Below are 18,057 nucleotides of genomic sequence, written 5' to 3'. Positions count from 1 at the left end.
AGTTCATAATAACGGAAAATTTAAAAATGATAATTACTCCAAAAAGTTCCTCAACACATTTACTATTTGTGTGATGTTGGCTAGGTCTCTTAATCTCCCTGAGCCTTGGTTTCCTCAGCTGTAAAATGAGGAAAGTGTACTATAATAGATGGTTTCTGAGGTGCCTTCTATTTCTACTTCTATGATTGTATGGTTTTATAATCAATACTAAAAGAGTTTAATTGAGCTAAGAATAGCCAGTTTCATTGTTTTATCATAAGCTCACCAGCCTCTCAATGAAGAAGGAAGAGGAAAGTGTCACTGATAGGAATGTATCCATCAGAAGCAGCAGGTTTTGGGCTGCATTGCTCTGCATGCCTGAGACAGCTGCTGAACACTTAGCCTGAACCCATTCACTAACTCCTTATGCTGGGCTCAGCAATCCCTAACTTGCTCTGGTATCTCAAAGGTGAGTTTCCTCCTGGAGCCTCCATTTTGTGCAAGGATCCAGGCTGGCCCACCATCATTCTCCTCCCTGCCCTGTCTCTGACTTTTTAAACTTCTCAAAACCATGCCCCCTGCATTGAGTATACTATCTTCAGCTCCCACAAAGATTTATCAATTTCTTTTGAATATAAGCTCTTTGAGGGACAAACTCTTTTTGCTTGTATTTGTATCAGTAGTGCTTAGCACAGAGCCTGGCACATAGTAAGCACTTAATAAATAGTTATTTCCTCCCTGCTTCCTTCCTTCTTCCTTCTCTTCCTTCCTTCCTTTTCTTCCTCCACTTCTTCCTTCTTTTTTCTTCTCTTCCTTCTTTCTTCTGTCCCTTTCTTCCTTCTTTCCTTCCTTCCTTCCTTCCCCTTCCTCCTTCCCTTCCTTCTTTCTGTCCTTTTTCCTGTTTTCCCTTCCTTCCTTTTTCTCTTCCATCTTTCTTCCCTCCTTCCCTCCCACTTCTTCCCCTTCCTTGGGTGTTAAGCCTCCAGGAAAGAAATGATGAAACACGAGAACTGTCCCAATAATAATGGTAGCCTTCGAGAAATGCCATTCATAGTGTCCTGGAACCTTTGTAGATAACTCTTCAAATGTCAATTGTCTAGAAATGGGCCATTTAAAATTTAGCTGGGTTGGTCCCTTGATAACATCATCAATTTCCTATTTGGACTTGGTGCTTTTCCAGCTGAGGGGGGGGGGGGTTAACAGAGCCTCCTCTCCCCTGACACAGACTGAGAATCTCCCGTTACTCCCACATCTCCAATGAATCATTTGAGTAGAATTTCAGCGAAGGGAATTGATAACATCTCAAAATATTCGCATCATGATTTATGGATTGATTTCAACATTTTAAATCTTTTACTTTCTGATATATTTGAAGCAACCAGTTTACTTTTCATCTCTTTGAAGCTGTTTCCCAAGTACTATAAAGTGAAGGCACCAAAAACTTATTTTAAAGTTTCTGTACAATGTTTGCCTTCCTGCAATACATTGAATTCCACAAGAGTTTATGAAGCATTGTTGTATGCCAGGCATTGTGCTGGAGTGGTGTTGGGGATACAGGTCCTGTCTTCAAGATCATAACATTCTACCTGGGTTGGGGGAGGGGGGTGTATGGCAGGATTAACATGCATACAGTTAAATAAATATAAAATGTATATAAAAACGATTGCGGGAGGACTACATATGCCTCAGGGAACCAAGAAAGATCCATTGAAATGAGTAGAAAACTATAGATTCTAAGAGGAGAAGATGGGGATGCTTGGGGAATAGCATGTACATATGTGTTGAAACAGGAGATGGAGTATCATATTTAGTTGGACCACTTGGCTAGAATTTTGAGTTGGGGGAGTAGATGATGTGAGACTGTTCTAGACAGATAAAATGAAGTCAGATGGTAAAGGGCTTTGAATGCTGAGACAAGAAAACAATATACTCAATGACTGTAATGGAAAGAATAACCACCCAAAATCAAAAGCATATGTTGAAAACGATAAAGAATAACCGTAGATCAAAAGAAGAGATATAAGGAGTCTCCACCTCACTGAGCCTTGGCAGTGGTGGGAGGTTCACTAGTGTCACACATTGCAGTTGTTTTCACACTATTATTGATGTGTTGGTTAATTTGTGCTGATTTTTCATCTTTCTCTTTTTTTGTCTTTAAAAACATTCTTCGTTATAAGGGATAGTTCTCTGAGAGTGGAGAAAAGAAGGGATATTTGGAAGAAGTTATGGTGATGTGAATAAGAAAATAAGCAAAATTTATCTCTTAGAAAACAAAAATAAATTTTCAAAGAGTGGATGAGGACCTGAATTAGGTGGTGACCTTGTGAGTAGGGACAAAGGGGAAATGTGAGAAATATTGTAGAAATAGAATCATGATCAGCTATGGAGGGTTAGGAGTAATGAAGAACCAAAGACAATTCCAAGGTTCCATGCCAGGTTGACTAGAGGGATAGTGCTGCCTTTTTCAAAAGTAGGGAAGTAAAGAGGAAGAGTGGATTTAGAAGGAAAGATGATGAGTTTTGGGTTTTGGGTATATTGAGTTTAAAATGTTTATGGGGCAACCAGAGGGAGATGTCCAACAAGATGTGGTACTAGAGCTCAGGAGATATGAGTAAAGGATAGGAAGATTTGGGAGTCATCTGCTTAGGAATGTTAGTCAATCACAAAGGGTCTGACAAGTTCACCAAAAAAGTATAGAGGAAAAAAAAAGAAGACCCAGATCAGAGCTCTGCTGTACCCTAATACAATAAGAATAAGACACTGACAATGGGACAGTAGAGTCAGGCTTTGAGTCAGAGGTCCTGAGTTCAAAACGCACTTCTAATGATACTTGCATAACACAGAACAAATCACTCAACCTCACTGGGTCTTGTTTTCCTCATCTGTAAAATTAAAGGATTGCACTAGATACCTCTGAGGTCCCCTTCCGCCCAGCATCTATGATTTTATGTAAAGAGTACTGAGGTGGAGCCACCAGACAGTAGTGAATAGTGTCACAGAAACCCAGGAAGGAAAGAATATGTAGGAAGAGAGGTTAACCAGCAGCACCAAAGGCAAGGTCAGGAAGGCTAAGGACTCAGAAAAGACAATCGGACTTGGCACTTACGGTATCATCGCTGACCTCAGACAGAGCAGTTTCAGTCTCCTGGTATATTTGGAAGCCAGGTTGTGTGCTCTGGCTGAATACTAAAGGTAAACACATCAGTGGGGGCTCATGAGCTATGGTTTTTAAGGGGGTAAGGTCTCAAAGAACCTTAAACCTGGGGGTAGTTGTGTATTGGGGGACCTACCTTGAGGGTTGGATAGAAGCCCAAGGTGCTACTTATAGAATCCATTATAGCCACAGCAACTAAGTATTTGCATCTGTAGTTCATCTGCCAACATATGGAAATGGATACCATGCCACATAAGAGCAAAATTCCCTTACAGTTTGACCTAAAACTGTTTTTCCCTCAATTCAATTTCAGAGCCCTGTAAACAAACAAAAGGCTTTTTTGATGGTCCCTATGAAGGTGTTTTAAGGATTAAAAAGGTAAGAAAATTATTACCAGCTATCTGTGTTCAATTATCTCTCTACAAATTATCAGCCTTTCATTTCCCTTCACATACCTTTCTGAAAACTAAACAAAGGAATGGATGGTATGGTAATGGTGATAATAATAGTAATAACATAAACTCATATTTACATGCTTAATCCTTTTATAAATAACTAGTTAGCTCAAGAGCAGGTTCTAGGAAATCACATTTCCTAACTTCTAGGCTAACATTCTTGTCACCAAACTACCATAGGGGTGAAAGCATAGAGGGAATACCTTCGACAATATCTTTCCTATGAAAAATAATGTACCTCTCTAATTATATCTTTTAGAACGGCACTCTTTGCCTTATGTAAATTATCAGCTAGGTGTAGGAATTCCCCTCCTAAAACCCCAAAGGGTCACATATTTTAAAACTTTATTCAACTAGTGTAGGGCGTGTTCCAACTGACCCGGACTCCCCTGCCGCCTTTAGCCTAAGGGAGTGCATGTAGTCGCCTGAGGACCTCTGGTATCATGTAAAAGACATGAGGTGAAGGAGGCGATCCTGAGTAAGTGATTGGTCAGCACTACTCTTGATATGCGCTCCTCACAAGGCCAAGATCTTCGGGGCGGCGTACAGTGGCTTGCCTGGGCGGAGGTAAGAAAGGGTGACCAATGGGAGCTTATTTGGAGCTTACGAGGAGAAAAAGATATGTAAAGAGCAAGGGAAAGGAGGAAGAGAGGGAGGAAGAATAAAGAGGAGATACTGAAAGTTGTTTTGTCCCGTGTGTTCTGTGGGGGATGTTCTGCAGCTTAAAGAAGCTGGTGCCGGAGACGTCCAAACCTGTTGAGGTAAGTATAAGAGGTGAGTCTTAAAATATTGCCCAAGTTCTTTGACCTATTAAGAGATACAGGAACCTTACAAACTAGGCTCTCATCAACATTATTAAACATGGAACACCTGTTCCAAACACGTTGTCCTCCAAATGAATGTCCTCCAAACACACAGCCATCTTGCTTCTCTGTCTTGGTAGGACAATCACAGTATTTGCCTGAGCTTTGGAAGTGGAGAGAGGCAGATAAGATTCCATAATTTCCTACAGAATAGTGCTAGGACTATGGCATTAGTGGAGAACTAGGGACATCTGGTAAGGAGTAAGACAGAATTTGGGCTTTGGGCACTGGAGAATAAAGACATCAAAAAGAAACAGAGAAGCAGCATGGTCTATTCAGAAACAACGTTGGGTCCAGAGCCAGAGGACCCCATGGTCTGTTTCATAATCTCCATATTTCCTACCCCTCCTTTCCCACAATGCCTACTTTGTTTTAAGAAGTCTTCCTTCTAATACATACTGGCTATGTGACTGAGCAAGTAAGTCACTTAACCTCTTAGGGTTCTATGCAACCCTCTAAGACTAAAAGTTGAAGAGAAGGTGCAGAACTACATTGGTAGGAGTTTTCTCATCTGGGAATTCTCTATAGAGGTGAAAACACAGATGTCGTCCTTATTCCCTACTTTTCTCCAGTACCACAGCTTATTTCTGTGAGTCATTAATTCATTCTGCTGATTAGTGTACTGTAGCTGCTTTCTGAAAATTAGCTTAGTTCCTCTCTAGCGTAAATGGTTATTGGTTTAGTAGACTTTTGTACTTAAAAAAAAAAAGGAAATTTCATCATTAATCACCACCACCACAATAATAGGTAGCATTTATATAGCACTTTAAGGTTTGCAAAGCACCTTCCAAATATTAATTCATTTTATCCTCACCAAACCTTGGGAGGGAGGTGCTATTATTATCCCCATTTTACAGATGAGGTAACCGAGGCAGATAGTGATCAAGTGACTTGCCAACAGTCATGCAGCTAGATTCAAACTCAGGTCCAAATAATGCAGCACTCTCTATGCACCTCAGGATTTAGCTATGTGTGTGTGTATTTGCACAGGTCTATATCTTTTATTACCCATATGTTTTCTTCAGTTTTAACATGAATTCTAATTGGAGGCAAAATGAAATGATTGCATTATGCCTTTGATTTAGGAAGCCCTTTGGGGCAGAAGTCGCATTTCACTCCCAAAGGCAAACCAAGGTCCAGTGGCCTCTGAACACATTGATCCCAAGAGTGAAGTGAGAGGCAAGACAATTTGCATACCAAACTACCTGGATCAGGAAATAAAAGTAAGAGCCGTATTTAGCATTGTTACTGTAATCAAAGAATGTGTAAATACATGAGTTATTCTATCCACAGGCATTTATGAGGTCCCTGCTATTTGCCAGGCGCTATACCAGGCCCTGAGGACACAGGGACATAAATGACTGTCCCTGACCTCATGAAGCTTACATTCTAACCGAGGAGATATTTTACGCATTTATACAGGAATTTATCAGCTAGACACAGATACATACAAAGTAATTTGGTACTTGAGTTTCTTCCTTTTTCTTTGTTTTTTGGCTAGGCAATGGGGTTAAGGGACTTGCCCAGGGTCACGCAGCTGGTGAGTATCATATATCTGAGTCCACATTTGAACTCAGGTCCTCCTGACTCCAGAGCCGATGCTCTATCCACTGTGCTACCTAGCTGCCCTGGTGCTTGAGTCTCTTGAAGGCAACTAGAAATTCGAAGGGGCAGAGATGAGGAGGAAGTATATACTAGGAATGGGGTATAACCAGTGCAAAGGTACAGAGACAGGAGATGAAATGTCATCTACAAAAAAATGTAAGAACTGAAAAGGCATAGAAACAAGGAGAAATGGAGTAATGGATTGCTTATGATATTATAGAATATATTACAGAATATTGCTTATAGTATTTTTTACTGTGTGCATTGAATGCTTGTGAGGAGGAAGATTCTGGGAGTGGCCATGCTCATGAGTGTGTTAGAGGGTTGGTTTAGTGTGGCTGACAGACTCAAGTGATACACTTCTCAGTAACTGCTAACACTTTCTAGGATGGGAACAAATCAGCTAGGAAGGGACAGCACTAGGAAGGTATAAAAAGAGCAGCTTTGTAAGGAGGGGATCTTCTGGGAGGTCCAGCTACTCAGTAATACGTGGTTTCCTGAGGGCCACAATGTAAGTTTAGCTCCGTGGCAAATAAGTTATAGTCATAATGCGCGCAGTTATCTTATAACAATCACTCAGGAGGGACTATGGGTCTCAGTTTCCTCATCTGTAAAATGAGCAGGTTCAACAAGATGGTCTCTGAAATTCCCTTCCCATCTCTATGATCTCTACCTCACATGGAAGGTGTGTACTGTTCATATGAAATGATATGTTCACATGGGTTATCCAAATGACCTTGAGGGGAGGAATGGATAATCTCCGCCTCTATCCATGGGATACTTTAATTCTTGACTGGAGGGGAGCGGAAAACTGGAGCTGCAAGACTACCGCTCTGAGAGAAAGGTTACCAGACTAGAATTATATCTCTCTGTCCCCCTACATATCCAATAATTCAAAAAACATTTATTAAGCACCTACTATGGGCCAGGCCCTGTGCTAAGTACTGAGGATACAAAAAAGAAACAAAAGCCTCTGCCCCCAAGGAGCTTACAATCTAACAGGGAAGACAATACACAGAAGGAAACTGAAGGGTGGGTAGAAAGGCATGGTGTTTGTTTGCGAAAGAGAAACCGAGAAGGGCCTCTAATGGAAAATGAAGAGTTACCTGGAAAGTTCAGAGCCCTCTGTAAAGGAAGGCTTCGAGAGGCTGAAGGTTCCTCACCCTGATTTAGACAATAAATTTCTTATTCTATTATTTTGGGTTTAGTCGTCAACTTCATGCAGTTTTCTGCTTCTGGGAGCCATTTTTCCTAGGAAATTCTGTGCTGAAAGGACCCATCCTTGATTACCATTCACAAATTATAGAATCCAATATTCTTTTTTAAAACTTTTGATTTAAAGTGTTGAGTTCCAAATTCCATCTGAATGGGATGTCCCAGTGAAGACTCCACAGTGTAATTAAGGTTTGGGATAAGGCTGAGTGGGATAAGGGGTCCCATGAAGACTTCTCAGAAGAATAAATAGAAATTGTATTAGACTCAAGGCAGGCATAGCAGCCTGACAGGCCTAAGTTTCAGTTTACTAGAAATCACCAGAGTTACAGGAGTCCAGTCCCAAGTACCCCCTTACCCCTTTTTAGGCCATTGTTATATCAGTAGTTAAAGTTTGCCAAGCCTGAAACTCCTGAAGAAGCCCCCCTGTATCTTGTTGTACCTGTTGCTATATTCCAGTCATGGTGACCTGGCTATACAGTAGAACGTATCTCAGTAGTTAAAGTTTGAAACCCACCCCCGCCTTTGTATCGTATTGTTACACCTGTTGCTATATTCTGGTTACGGTGGTAACCTTGCCACAACAGCACAGTGTCTAGCTTGACTGCACATTTTTAATTGTTTCTTTGGCAACACTTCAGTAAACTAAGGGGCTAAATACAGAAATGGATATTGTTCTCTATGTTATGTTTTCTGTTTCTGTAGATTGAGAGCCAAACATTGGCCAGTTGGTGGGAGGGGAGACTTTACCCGTTAGGGCTATTTAAGTTAGTTCTTAGCTACTGTACTCTGTCTCCCCTCATCAGGGCATCCTGGTGGAGGGACATCCTATTCTCGAGAATAGTAAATAAAAATTAACTTTCTGTTTCTACTTGGATACCTCTGTGTTAAGTGGCATGCCACATACATCCTTCCTCCCTTAGACAGTAAGCAATCATATATAGATTACACATGTGCAATTATGTAAAACATTTCCATTTTAGTCATTTTGTACAAGAAGACTCAAAAGAAACAAATGAAAGAAAATAAAAAATAGGATGCTTCAGTCTCTATTCAGCCAATATCAGTTCTGTCTCTGGAGGCAGATAGTATGGTCCTTTAGGATCTTCTTAGATCATTGTATTGCTGAGAATAGCTGAGTCATTCATACTTCTTCATCAAAAAATATTTCTGTTACTGTGTACAATGTTCTTCTGGTTCTGTTCACTTCACTATGAATCTGTATTATTCACAGGGTGTCATAGCCAGCCAGGTTCAGTATTATGCAAGTGGGAAACCTTTCTTTTTGGAAAGGAAATAGCAATTCAAGAGGATAATTAACTCTGTAAGGCCTTCTCAACCTTCTTAGATATTTACTAGTAGCAGCTCTCAGCTCTCATTCCCTCTGAGCAGCTTATGACATTTTCCTTGAACAATGGGGTTATTAATAAGCTTAACAATAATTTAAACAGTTATACCTGAATTCAAAACTCAGAACAAATCAAATTACAGTCTCAAGAGATTTTGCCTCACACTGCAAATTTCACTAATCACATCTTAGGGCAGGATACAGTTATTTTTCTTATTATTTCAATAACATTCAGTTAAAAAAACAGTAATTAATTTTTTTAAATGAGACATTTATCCCAAATATTCATCAAGGACATAAAAGGTCTTCCTAAAAAGAAAAAAAAACCTTTCATTTGGGAGAGTATATGTATATGTATATATGTATCCATTGTTCATATATATTACATTCAGATATCTTGATATAATAATTAGCAAAGATTAAGAAAACAATCACATTCTGGGATTTCATACAAAAAGTTAATATATCTTAGTTCAGTCAAAATTCAGAAAGACACTACTATATCTGTATCCCAAAGAGATCATAAAAAGGGGAAAGGACCCACATGTACAAAAATATTTATAGCAGCTCTTTTTTTGTGGTGACAAAGAATTGGAAATGGAGGGGATGCTCATCAATTGGGGAATGGCTGAACAAGTTGTGGTATATAAATTTAATGGAATACTATTGCGTTAAAAGAAATGATGAGCAGGCAGATTTCAGAAAAACCTGGAAAGACTTCATGAACTGATGCAGAGTGAAATGAACAGAACCAGGAAAATATTGTACACAGTAACAGCAACACTGTGAGATGATCCATTATGACTGACTTAGCTCTTCTCAGCAATACCATGGTCTTATAATTCCAAAAGACTCATGATGGAAAATGCTATCCACATCCAGAGAAAGAACTGATGGAGTCTGAATGCAGATTGAAGCAGACTATTTTCACTTCACTTTTTTTCATGGTTTTTTTTTTACCTTTTGTTCTGTTTCTTCTTTCACAGCATGACTAATAGGGAAACATGTTTTACATGATTGTACATACATCACCTATATCAAATTGCTTACTGTCTTAGGGAGGGAGAAAATTTGGAACTCACAGTCAAAAATTATCTTTACATGTAATTGGAAAAAATAAAATACAATTAAAAATAAATCAGCAAGTAGTTATTAATAACCTACTATGTGGCAGGTGAGGAGTGCTTGGCCTTTTTTAGTGTCATGGATCCCTTTGTCCATATAGTGAAGCCTTTCTCAGAATAATGCTCTTAAATGCATACGATAAACTACCCAGGACTATAAATGAAACTAATTATATTGAAATAAAGCTATCAAAATATTAAAAGAGCAGGTTTCCAGACCCCAGGTTAAGAGCAAATGTTCGAGGCAATGGCGATCCAAAGATAAAAGCCTCCTCTAAAGGCTTACATTCTGTCAGGTGTGTGATATTCGATGCCTCTTCTTACTGCTAGAATAGCCAAGGATGAATTCTGTGAGGACAGGCTATTTCCCCAAGGGAATATTCTTTACCACTTCCCAAATGTGTTTCTTTCAGATTCTGTCCAAGCTCCGTGAAATTCTACAAACAGACTCCCTGGCCGAACTCCTCAAGTGGCTTCTCCATGCAAATGTGAAAGGTAAGAGGCAGGAACATTATAATGCCCCAGGCAAGCTATTCAGAAACCACGGGCTGCTTTCTGTCCTGAAAGAGGCTTAAAAGCTAGGGAAAACTTGGCTCCTGTACCATGGATTTACAAAAGCTAGATGCTGGCAAGGGTTCTAAGGGCAACCTGTATCAATTAACTTCCTTCTCAGTGGAGTATCAGAGATAATTCCAGGATCCCAAGTACATCTGCTTCAGTGATGTTTCCTCCTGTTGCTAGATTCTACTCAACATGTCTCATGCCAGAAGGAGCATCTTCTCTCCAAATCAAATTTCTCTCTCAATGTCGCTGTCTTTGTCACCACTCTTCCAATCATCCATGTTTGACTCGCCCCTCTCCTTCATGCAGACATCATTTCCTATTGATTCTTCCTTCTAAAAAGTTTGAATTCTACTTTTCCTTTCCATTCCCAATGATGTCATTCTAACCCAAAAGATCACTGCCTCAAATCTTAATTACTACAGTGGCCTTATGGCTAGCTTCTCAGATACTGATAGTCCTTTTTCTATTCAACAAACAAAGCAAATTTATTAAGTACCTATTTAAACACTGGTTTTAGTGTTGGGATTTACAGTATGAATACCACTCTCTTTGTTATATTTTATATTTATTTCCCACTCCTAAGGTCAAGTTGACTGCCATATAGACATTACCCAACTTCTGGTCACCTTATTAGTTGCTACAGATTTTCCAAACCAATACTCTGACTCTTACTTAATTCTACCAAAGTCATTTCCAATCCCCCAAAGTAATGATGGTCACTCTACTATTTTTACCTCATTTCTTGGAGTCACAAATGAGTCAAGAAACAAGGCAGGTAGGCCCTGAAACTGTTTGGTATACACTTCACAATATGGCATATATATGATCTCAGGTTAGTTGTGCACACATACCTGGGCACACCTGGACTATGTTTTATGTGTAGATTAATCATTCAGTGAATGACATAGCAAGTCAAATGTTCATACCTCATATCAGGCACTTTGGAGGAATATAAAAGTCCTTTAAGATAATATTCTCACTCTGAGACATACATACACACAAAAAAAGGTAACATGTTATAGTAGGACTATCACTGGCCTGAAGCCATTAACAAGTCTCTGAAGCTCTCTGGACCTCAGGTTCTTTATACATAAAAATCGGGATCTTGGAGGCCATGATCTCAAAGGTCTCTTGTAGCTGTATCATTCAGTGATTCCAGGAAACTGAGAGATGAATGGATAAGTCTATAATGGAACTGAACTGGGTGGTTAAGACCAATTGTCAGAAATTGCCTGGCTCCTCACTCCTCCAGTCAGGTGTAACTATTTATGCCTTGACCTATAAACTTGCTCCCACTCATGTGCTGACTCCATTTCCAGACCTCATCAGGGAATATATGAGAAGGAAAAGTTGGTCCAGTAGCAAAGTGAGTTTTTCTGGTGGTCTCCCTGTACCTCAGGGAGGTATTAGACTCATTTCAGATTCATCTCTTAGACTCAACTTACTAGATATCTGATCTCAACTGCATAGTCCACTTGGATTCTGACTCAATGACCTACAGGCCTTGGGTTTCTCATTACCTCTTGCCCAGTGCCTCTATGGGAATTTCAAACAAAATGGCAGACTTTAGGGGAGATATTTGTGACAGGAGGAAAGTTTAGATGTGCTTGGTGGCGGGAATAAGGAGTAGAGTACTAGACTTGGAATCTAGAAGATCTCAGATCAAATTCCACCCCAGATATTTACTGACTGTTGGATCCTAGACAAGTCACTTAACATTTCTGAACTTCAGTTTCCTTATCTGTAAAATGAAGGGTTTGGACTCAATGAACACCAAGACCCTTTCCATTTTAAATCTATGATCTTCTTCTATGGTTCAACAGTAACAAATGATTTTGGAGTGTGAACCACTCTCTGTACAGAACCATAGAAACTAAGGTTTGGTGTGATGGTGCAGAAAACAATCTGCACTAGGGACTAGGTATAAGTAGCTAATGTTGTATTGTTCTACAGCTGAATTATTACTGCAGCTTTATTTCCCCTTTTAAATCAGAAAAAGAATGGGTTTCAGCTTTGATCCATTCAGAGCTCTCTGAGGTCAACTTGTTGAAAAACTTGGAGCAAAAGAAACCTGGAAAAGAGAAAGAAAAATCATCAGTCAAAGCTGGCATTACTCCTCTGGCAAAGAGCAAGACTCCAGCCCTAGCCAAGGAAGAGGTGCCTAAAGTCTACAGGTAATTGATGTTCCATCATGAAGAGCCTTGGTTACCAGCTGACGGACATCCAGGAGAGCCTGGAGTAGTGAAAAAGGCTCTGGAAGTCAGAGGCCAAAGTCATGGACTTTTTAGTTATGGACCACAACGTTACGGGCCACTCTGAGACTCAGTTGTCTCAAAAAAAAAAAAAAAGAAGCAATATTTATGCTACCTAACTCACAGCTTGAACTTCTATTAACTAAAAAGGGGCTATTGATTTCCTTTAACTACTTGACCATGATTTATTTTTAGGGTTTAATTTAACTTTTTTCAATGAATAAAATCTATTTTCCCTCCTTCCCATCTTCCCATGATAAAAAGAAGAAATACAAAAATCCTGGAACAAATATGCATGGTCAAGTAAAACAAATACCCAACATAGTCATGTGCAAATATATACATATATATGTATGTGTGTATATATATATATATATATACACATATATATGTGTGTGTGTGTGTATATATATATATGTGTATATATATATATATACACATATATGTGTGTGTGTGTGTATATATATATATATAGACTTTATCTTTCAAGAAGGATGTCAGAAGTTTAAAAGACTTCCCTTTAGCTTAATAGATGGATTTTTTAATAACGGGGCTTTTATATTAAAAATTCTTGATTTCTCTCCCCCCAATATTCAGGGTATAGTCTTTTCACTAAATTATCTAATCCAGCAGCTTTTCTTTTTCTATCATCTCTTTCCTAAATTGAAAGGCAAAAGAAGACCTAATAGGGGACAAAAAAATGCATGTCACTCTAAAAATGAAGAAAAAAAATACAGAAATGACTTAGTAAAAAGCCTAGATATGATTTAAATTATTCCCACCCAGGGAGGTGCCATATTCTGCCAAAAAGCAAAGTAAATAAGGGAGTGGAGAACCAAGAGAGGATAGAGAACAGAGTAGATCTGTGATTTCATCGACAGAAAGAGTTCCCAGTTGAAGAAATTCTCTCTACAAACATAGTTGTGCAATTTCTCCTCAACTTAAGTCTTAGAGAGTTGTTGAAAGCATTGAATGGTTAAATGACTTGCCAAGGATGTTGGATACATTATTAATTAATTAATCCGGCCTAAGGAAACATTCCACATTCCACAGGGGTAAAGTGGTATAGCAAGAAAACTCATCTATCTAAATCCATGTGCAGGTGCTACTTATGCAAATAGGACAAAAACTTTCCTTTAAAAAAAATGTTTTGGAAGGTCTTATGGGAAAGAAGTCAATGGAAAAATAAGATCATGTGTCACTCAGAAAGCCATATTGAAAAAGGCAAAGGAAAATGAAGTTATATGAGATATCATTGTTTGCCCCATGACAAGGTTGCTTTTTTTTGGGGGGGGGAATTATCTATTAATGCAGTTTTTTTTTCTTTTTATAAAACAGTACTGTCACCTTCTAGTTATACTGTGCCCTAATCCTTCTACCCTGACCCCCCCTCCCCAAGTAATAAATCGTATTGTTGAGATTTCTATGGTCATCAGAGGCTTTGGAAACATATTAAAACACTTTGACCTTCATTTTATATAATTATTTATTCACTACAAAACTATTAGATTTTCTGACCAGAAAGCAGATATAAGTCTATCTGGGAGCCAAGACCCTAAAAACAGGATTGTTATGTTTTGTAAACACTGAGACTTTTGTGATGATGTAATCCATAGAGGATACTTGTGTAGGCATGTAACATATATGTGAAATTCACTGTCCTTTTCCTCTGATCTAGAGTTCCAAGCCAAAAACCGGAAAAAAATAAAGTACCAAGACCAGGTTAAGTATAATTTGTGCATATTAATGACAAAATATTATAATAAAGACACAAGTCCTACCAATGGAAAGCACAACCATTTTTAATATTTAGTTTTGAAGAGATGGACACTAAATAAAAGAGCTGTTTCAAGGAGGGAAGAGATACAGATATAACCACGTATCGAATATGCCATAAATAAAAATGTTGCATAGACCGTTGTGAAAGGTAAACCCTAAAATAGGAGTTAGGGAGACAGCAAAAACTAGAGGTTTGGTCTTAGGATCACTGGCCTAGAACTGAAAGGAACTTCAGAAACTATCAGGTCTAATCTCTTCATTTTTTAGATAAACAGAGGCCCAAGCAGGTTAATATCTATGTGCCCAAAGTCACATAGGTAGTAAGTGTCAGAAGAATTAAATATGTCTAGAGCCCTGGACCTAGAGTCAGGAAGACCTGTGTTTAAAGCCAGCCTCAGACACTTCCTGGCTGTGTGACCTTAAGCAAGTCACTTAAATGCTGTCTGCAGAATAATGAGGATATTAATAAATAGGCTGTATTATTAATTAAATATCAATAAATTAATAAAAGACAGTAGTGATGGGTCTCAGAGTTTAGCTTTTTTCAATGAACAAAAAGGTATTTTCCCTCCTTCCCACCCCATTCCCTATTTTAAAAAAATAAATAAAAAGAAGACAAAATCCTATAATAAATATGCATAGTCAAGCAAAACAGATAACCGCATTGGTCATGTCCAGAAATATATGTTTGATATTCTCTTTCAAGAAGGAGGATGGATGGCAAGGGTTTAAAGACTGTCCTATTCTCCATAGATGGACCTCCAAAGGTGCCTTCTGGGCTAATGTTCTGTGATTGCTATTACTATGCTCCAGAAGTACCATGAAGGAAAGAACAATCTAGAACAGAACAAAGTGAGAAAAGCAGATGCTCGCACCTCACCTGCTCCCCATCCAGAGACCAGGTCAATTTTAAGCCACACTCAAGGGCACATTCTGAACCAAGGCATAGGAAAGAAGAAAGATCCAGCAGAGAAATTCAACTCTGATTCTCACAGAGCCGTACAGGGTTCTAACTTTGAACAAACTTATATGACGATAAAGTAACAAGATGAACCCACACACCAGAAGGGTGTGTTTCATAGTCCACACCCAAGAGAATGGACTCCAATCATCACCAGGTCCTTTACACTAATACCAGAGATGTCATAGGGCCCAAATATATCTCCTTGGATATGCCTTAACCCAGATTTCCTTGGACCATCCCAGGTTTGACCCATGTTCCATAAGCTGTATTACAAATGTTTCTGGAATACACCTGATCGACCCCTGAGATTCATCCCCAATCAGCTATTTCCACAACTGGAAGTAGACTTACAAGATATAACCCAATCAATAAGCCTATCAACCTTAGAGACAACACTGGAAGCAGAAGACCTAGGTCTAGATCTTACACCTGACATTACCTGTGTGACCTAGGGTGAGTCACTTAACTCATCTGGGACTCACTTTCCTCACATCTATAAAATCAAAGTTGACCTTGGTGGCTTTTAAGCTCCCTTCCAAATCCAAATCTGTGATTCTATAATCTATTCTCTCATTCTAAACTCAGCTGCAATAAGAGCAAGGTCCTGGTCTTATTAGGTGAGTGATTCACATAACAGAAGAGAAGTCTTTTCAGCAAAATTGGAAATCAAAGTTACTGCTGGACTTTTTCTGGAATGCTTAATAACACTGACAAAATCCAAGTAAAATCAGGCATAAGGACTGGATATTTTCATAATAAAAACCATCAACACTATTCGCTGGATTATAAAAACATAATTGTTCCATGAGAACATTACTTTGGGGAGAGACAGTTGGCAAAAAAAAAAAGAAGAAGAAGAAGAAGAAGGACGAAAGTATGGCTGTGTTGGAGCAGCTTCTACTGGCCCACAAGAGCCAACTGTTAAATTTTCAGTGTGAGCGTTTATACCTTGAAAATCAGCAAAGGCCACAAATCAGGGCTTGAGTTTTTAATTTTTTAGACTTAAGGAAGTGATGGAGAAAATGTTAACAATGCAGATAAAACTTTAAAATGTGTCACGCAAACATTTTTTTTTGAGAGTCAGTTGTTAAACATTTTTAGCACTAATTCTCCAGGGAATTCCCATTTAGCTCAGTTTCATGGAGTTCCACATTATGTAGTTCCTTAATGGAAGCTCAAGATTGAATTTACAAAGTCTCAATTCCCATGTTATCTTATTTGGGCTGTTTATTTCAGAGGCTGAGGGTAAGTCTGGATTGATTAAAGAAAGAAGCAAGCTTGAAGATGCCATTGAAGAATATTTCAGCAAAACAAAGCCTCCTGGCAAGAATCTGAAGATTTGGGAGAGAAATTACTGCCCTCGCTCAGCAGCAAAAAGCAACAGTGGCAAGAAATCAACAGTCTATATTTCCAAAGACCCACTAATGCCAATCTTTTAAAATCTTAAGTCAAAGAAACTCTACAGAATTGAATACCAACCCTGTTCTGGCTTTCCTCCTCAGAAACTCCAGGCTCATCCATTCTTACTCCCACTCAAAAAATGTTTTCAAGGTGGCCTGTAAGAAACAAGCATGGATTACTTCCTGGAGTAACAAATTTTAGTTTTCAAACATTGGTAAATTATACTTATAGATAAATATGAATGTTGAACATATTTTAATTATTTTTAGCCTGTTAGTTTTGAATATGTATGAAATAAAGTATCTATATGCCAGCATGCTCTATTTTCATGGTTTGCAGACTTACTGCATAGAAAGAGGACCCTGGTGGAGACAGGGCCATCAGAACCAGGTCTGAGTCAGTTCCACAGACCCTACCCACGCTCAGTGCCTGCATGAAAAAAATGATGAGAACTCTCATGGGGTTGGTCGGTCACAATGGGCTTCTTTCCTTCTCTCCCCCTCCCCACTCCTTTAAACTGTATATCATTGGAGGACTTGTGTATTTGAAGTCCTATTCTCTAAAATAAACCAACAATTGATTAAGAGCAGAATCTGAGCATAACACAACCCACCCTCCTCAAGCCAATGACTAGTTTTCAGTTTTTTTCAGCTTAAGGGGGATAATACAGTATAATGAGAGACAGTAGTTTGATAACAATTACTTACTTGGTCACCTGCTCTCCATAATCTTTAACTTTCACACAGCTATAATGGGGCAAGTTATAAGTTATAAATATAAAGTGACCTTAGAAATTCATAAAATATCTTTGGCAGGTCAGAGTGGTGTTCTATTAAACAGCTTTAGGAAAACACTGTTTTATCTGCCTTGGCATTTCCTATGTTGGTCCAAACCAGCTTCTTTTAAGGCTCATTAGAAAAGAACTACTCAGTACGTTTACTTCCCAGGGTGGTTTTGAAGAGCAAATGAGATATTTGTATTAACACTTAAGGCCAGAGCTTGGCACACAGGCACTTAATCCTTCCTTCCTCCTTCTTTTCTTTCCTTTCTTCCTCCATCCCTTCCTTCTTCCTTTCCTTCCTTCCTCCCTCCCTTCTTTTCTTTCTTCTCCCTTCCTCCTTTTTTCCTTCTTTCCTACCTTCCTCTCTCCCTCCCTTCCTTCCTACCCTCCTCTCTCCTTCCCTTCTTCTCTCCCTCCCATCTTTCCTTCCCTCAAGGGTTAAATCATTTATCAGAGAGAGTAGAAATAGTTTACATAAGTATTTGAGCTGCATCAGCCCGCTGTCACTCTAGACCTCAGACTTAGCATCATGATATCATACATCAAGAGCTAGAAGGGGGTCTAGAGAATATTTTG

The 18,057-nt window shown here is 38.9% G+C and overlaps 1 protein-coding gene across 2 annotated transcripts in view; it reads left to right on the top strand.

The window, feature by feature from the left end:
• The window catches only part of CUNH4orf17 (chromosome unknown C4orf17 homolog), a 35,527-nt gene extending 18,518 nt beyond the window's left edge, over window positions 1–17,009 (top strand). The window contains exons 4-9 of one of the 2 annotated variants that reach the window (XM_020988275.2): window positions 3,447–3,511; window positions 5,537–5,674; window positions 10,154–10,235; window positions 12,298–12,478; window positions 14,235–14,278; window positions 16,536–17,009. In XM_020988275.2, coding sequence (XP_020843934.1) covers window positions 3,447–3,511; window positions 5,537–5,674; window positions 10,154–10,235; window positions 12,298–12,478; window positions 14,235–14,278; window positions 16,536–16,738 — 713 coding nt within the window. In that variant the 3' untranslated portion in view covers window positions 16,739–17,009. Of the gene's footprint in view, window positions 1–3,446; window positions 3,512–5,536; window positions 5,675–10,153; window positions 10,236–12,297; window positions 12,479–14,234; window positions 14,361–16,535 lie in introns of those variants that run through there. The other variant, XM_020988276.2, reaches the window with a different exon arrangement.
• Window positions 17,010–18,057: the final 1,048 nt, after the last annotated feature.

Source organism: Phascolarctos cinereus, unplaced genomic scaffold (genome assembly GCF_003287225.1).
Source record: "Phascolarctos cinereus isolate Bilbo 61053 unplaced genomic scaffold, phaCin_HiC Scaffold_9;HRSCAF=440, whole genome shotgun sequence".
Classification (NCBI taxonomy): Eukaryota; Metazoa; Chordata; class Mammalia; order Diprotodontia; family Phascolarctidae; genus Phascolarctos; species Phascolarctos cinereus.
The sequence above is the reverse complement of the archived record's forward strand: the minus strand, read 5'-3'. Positions and strand labels throughout refer to the sequence as shown.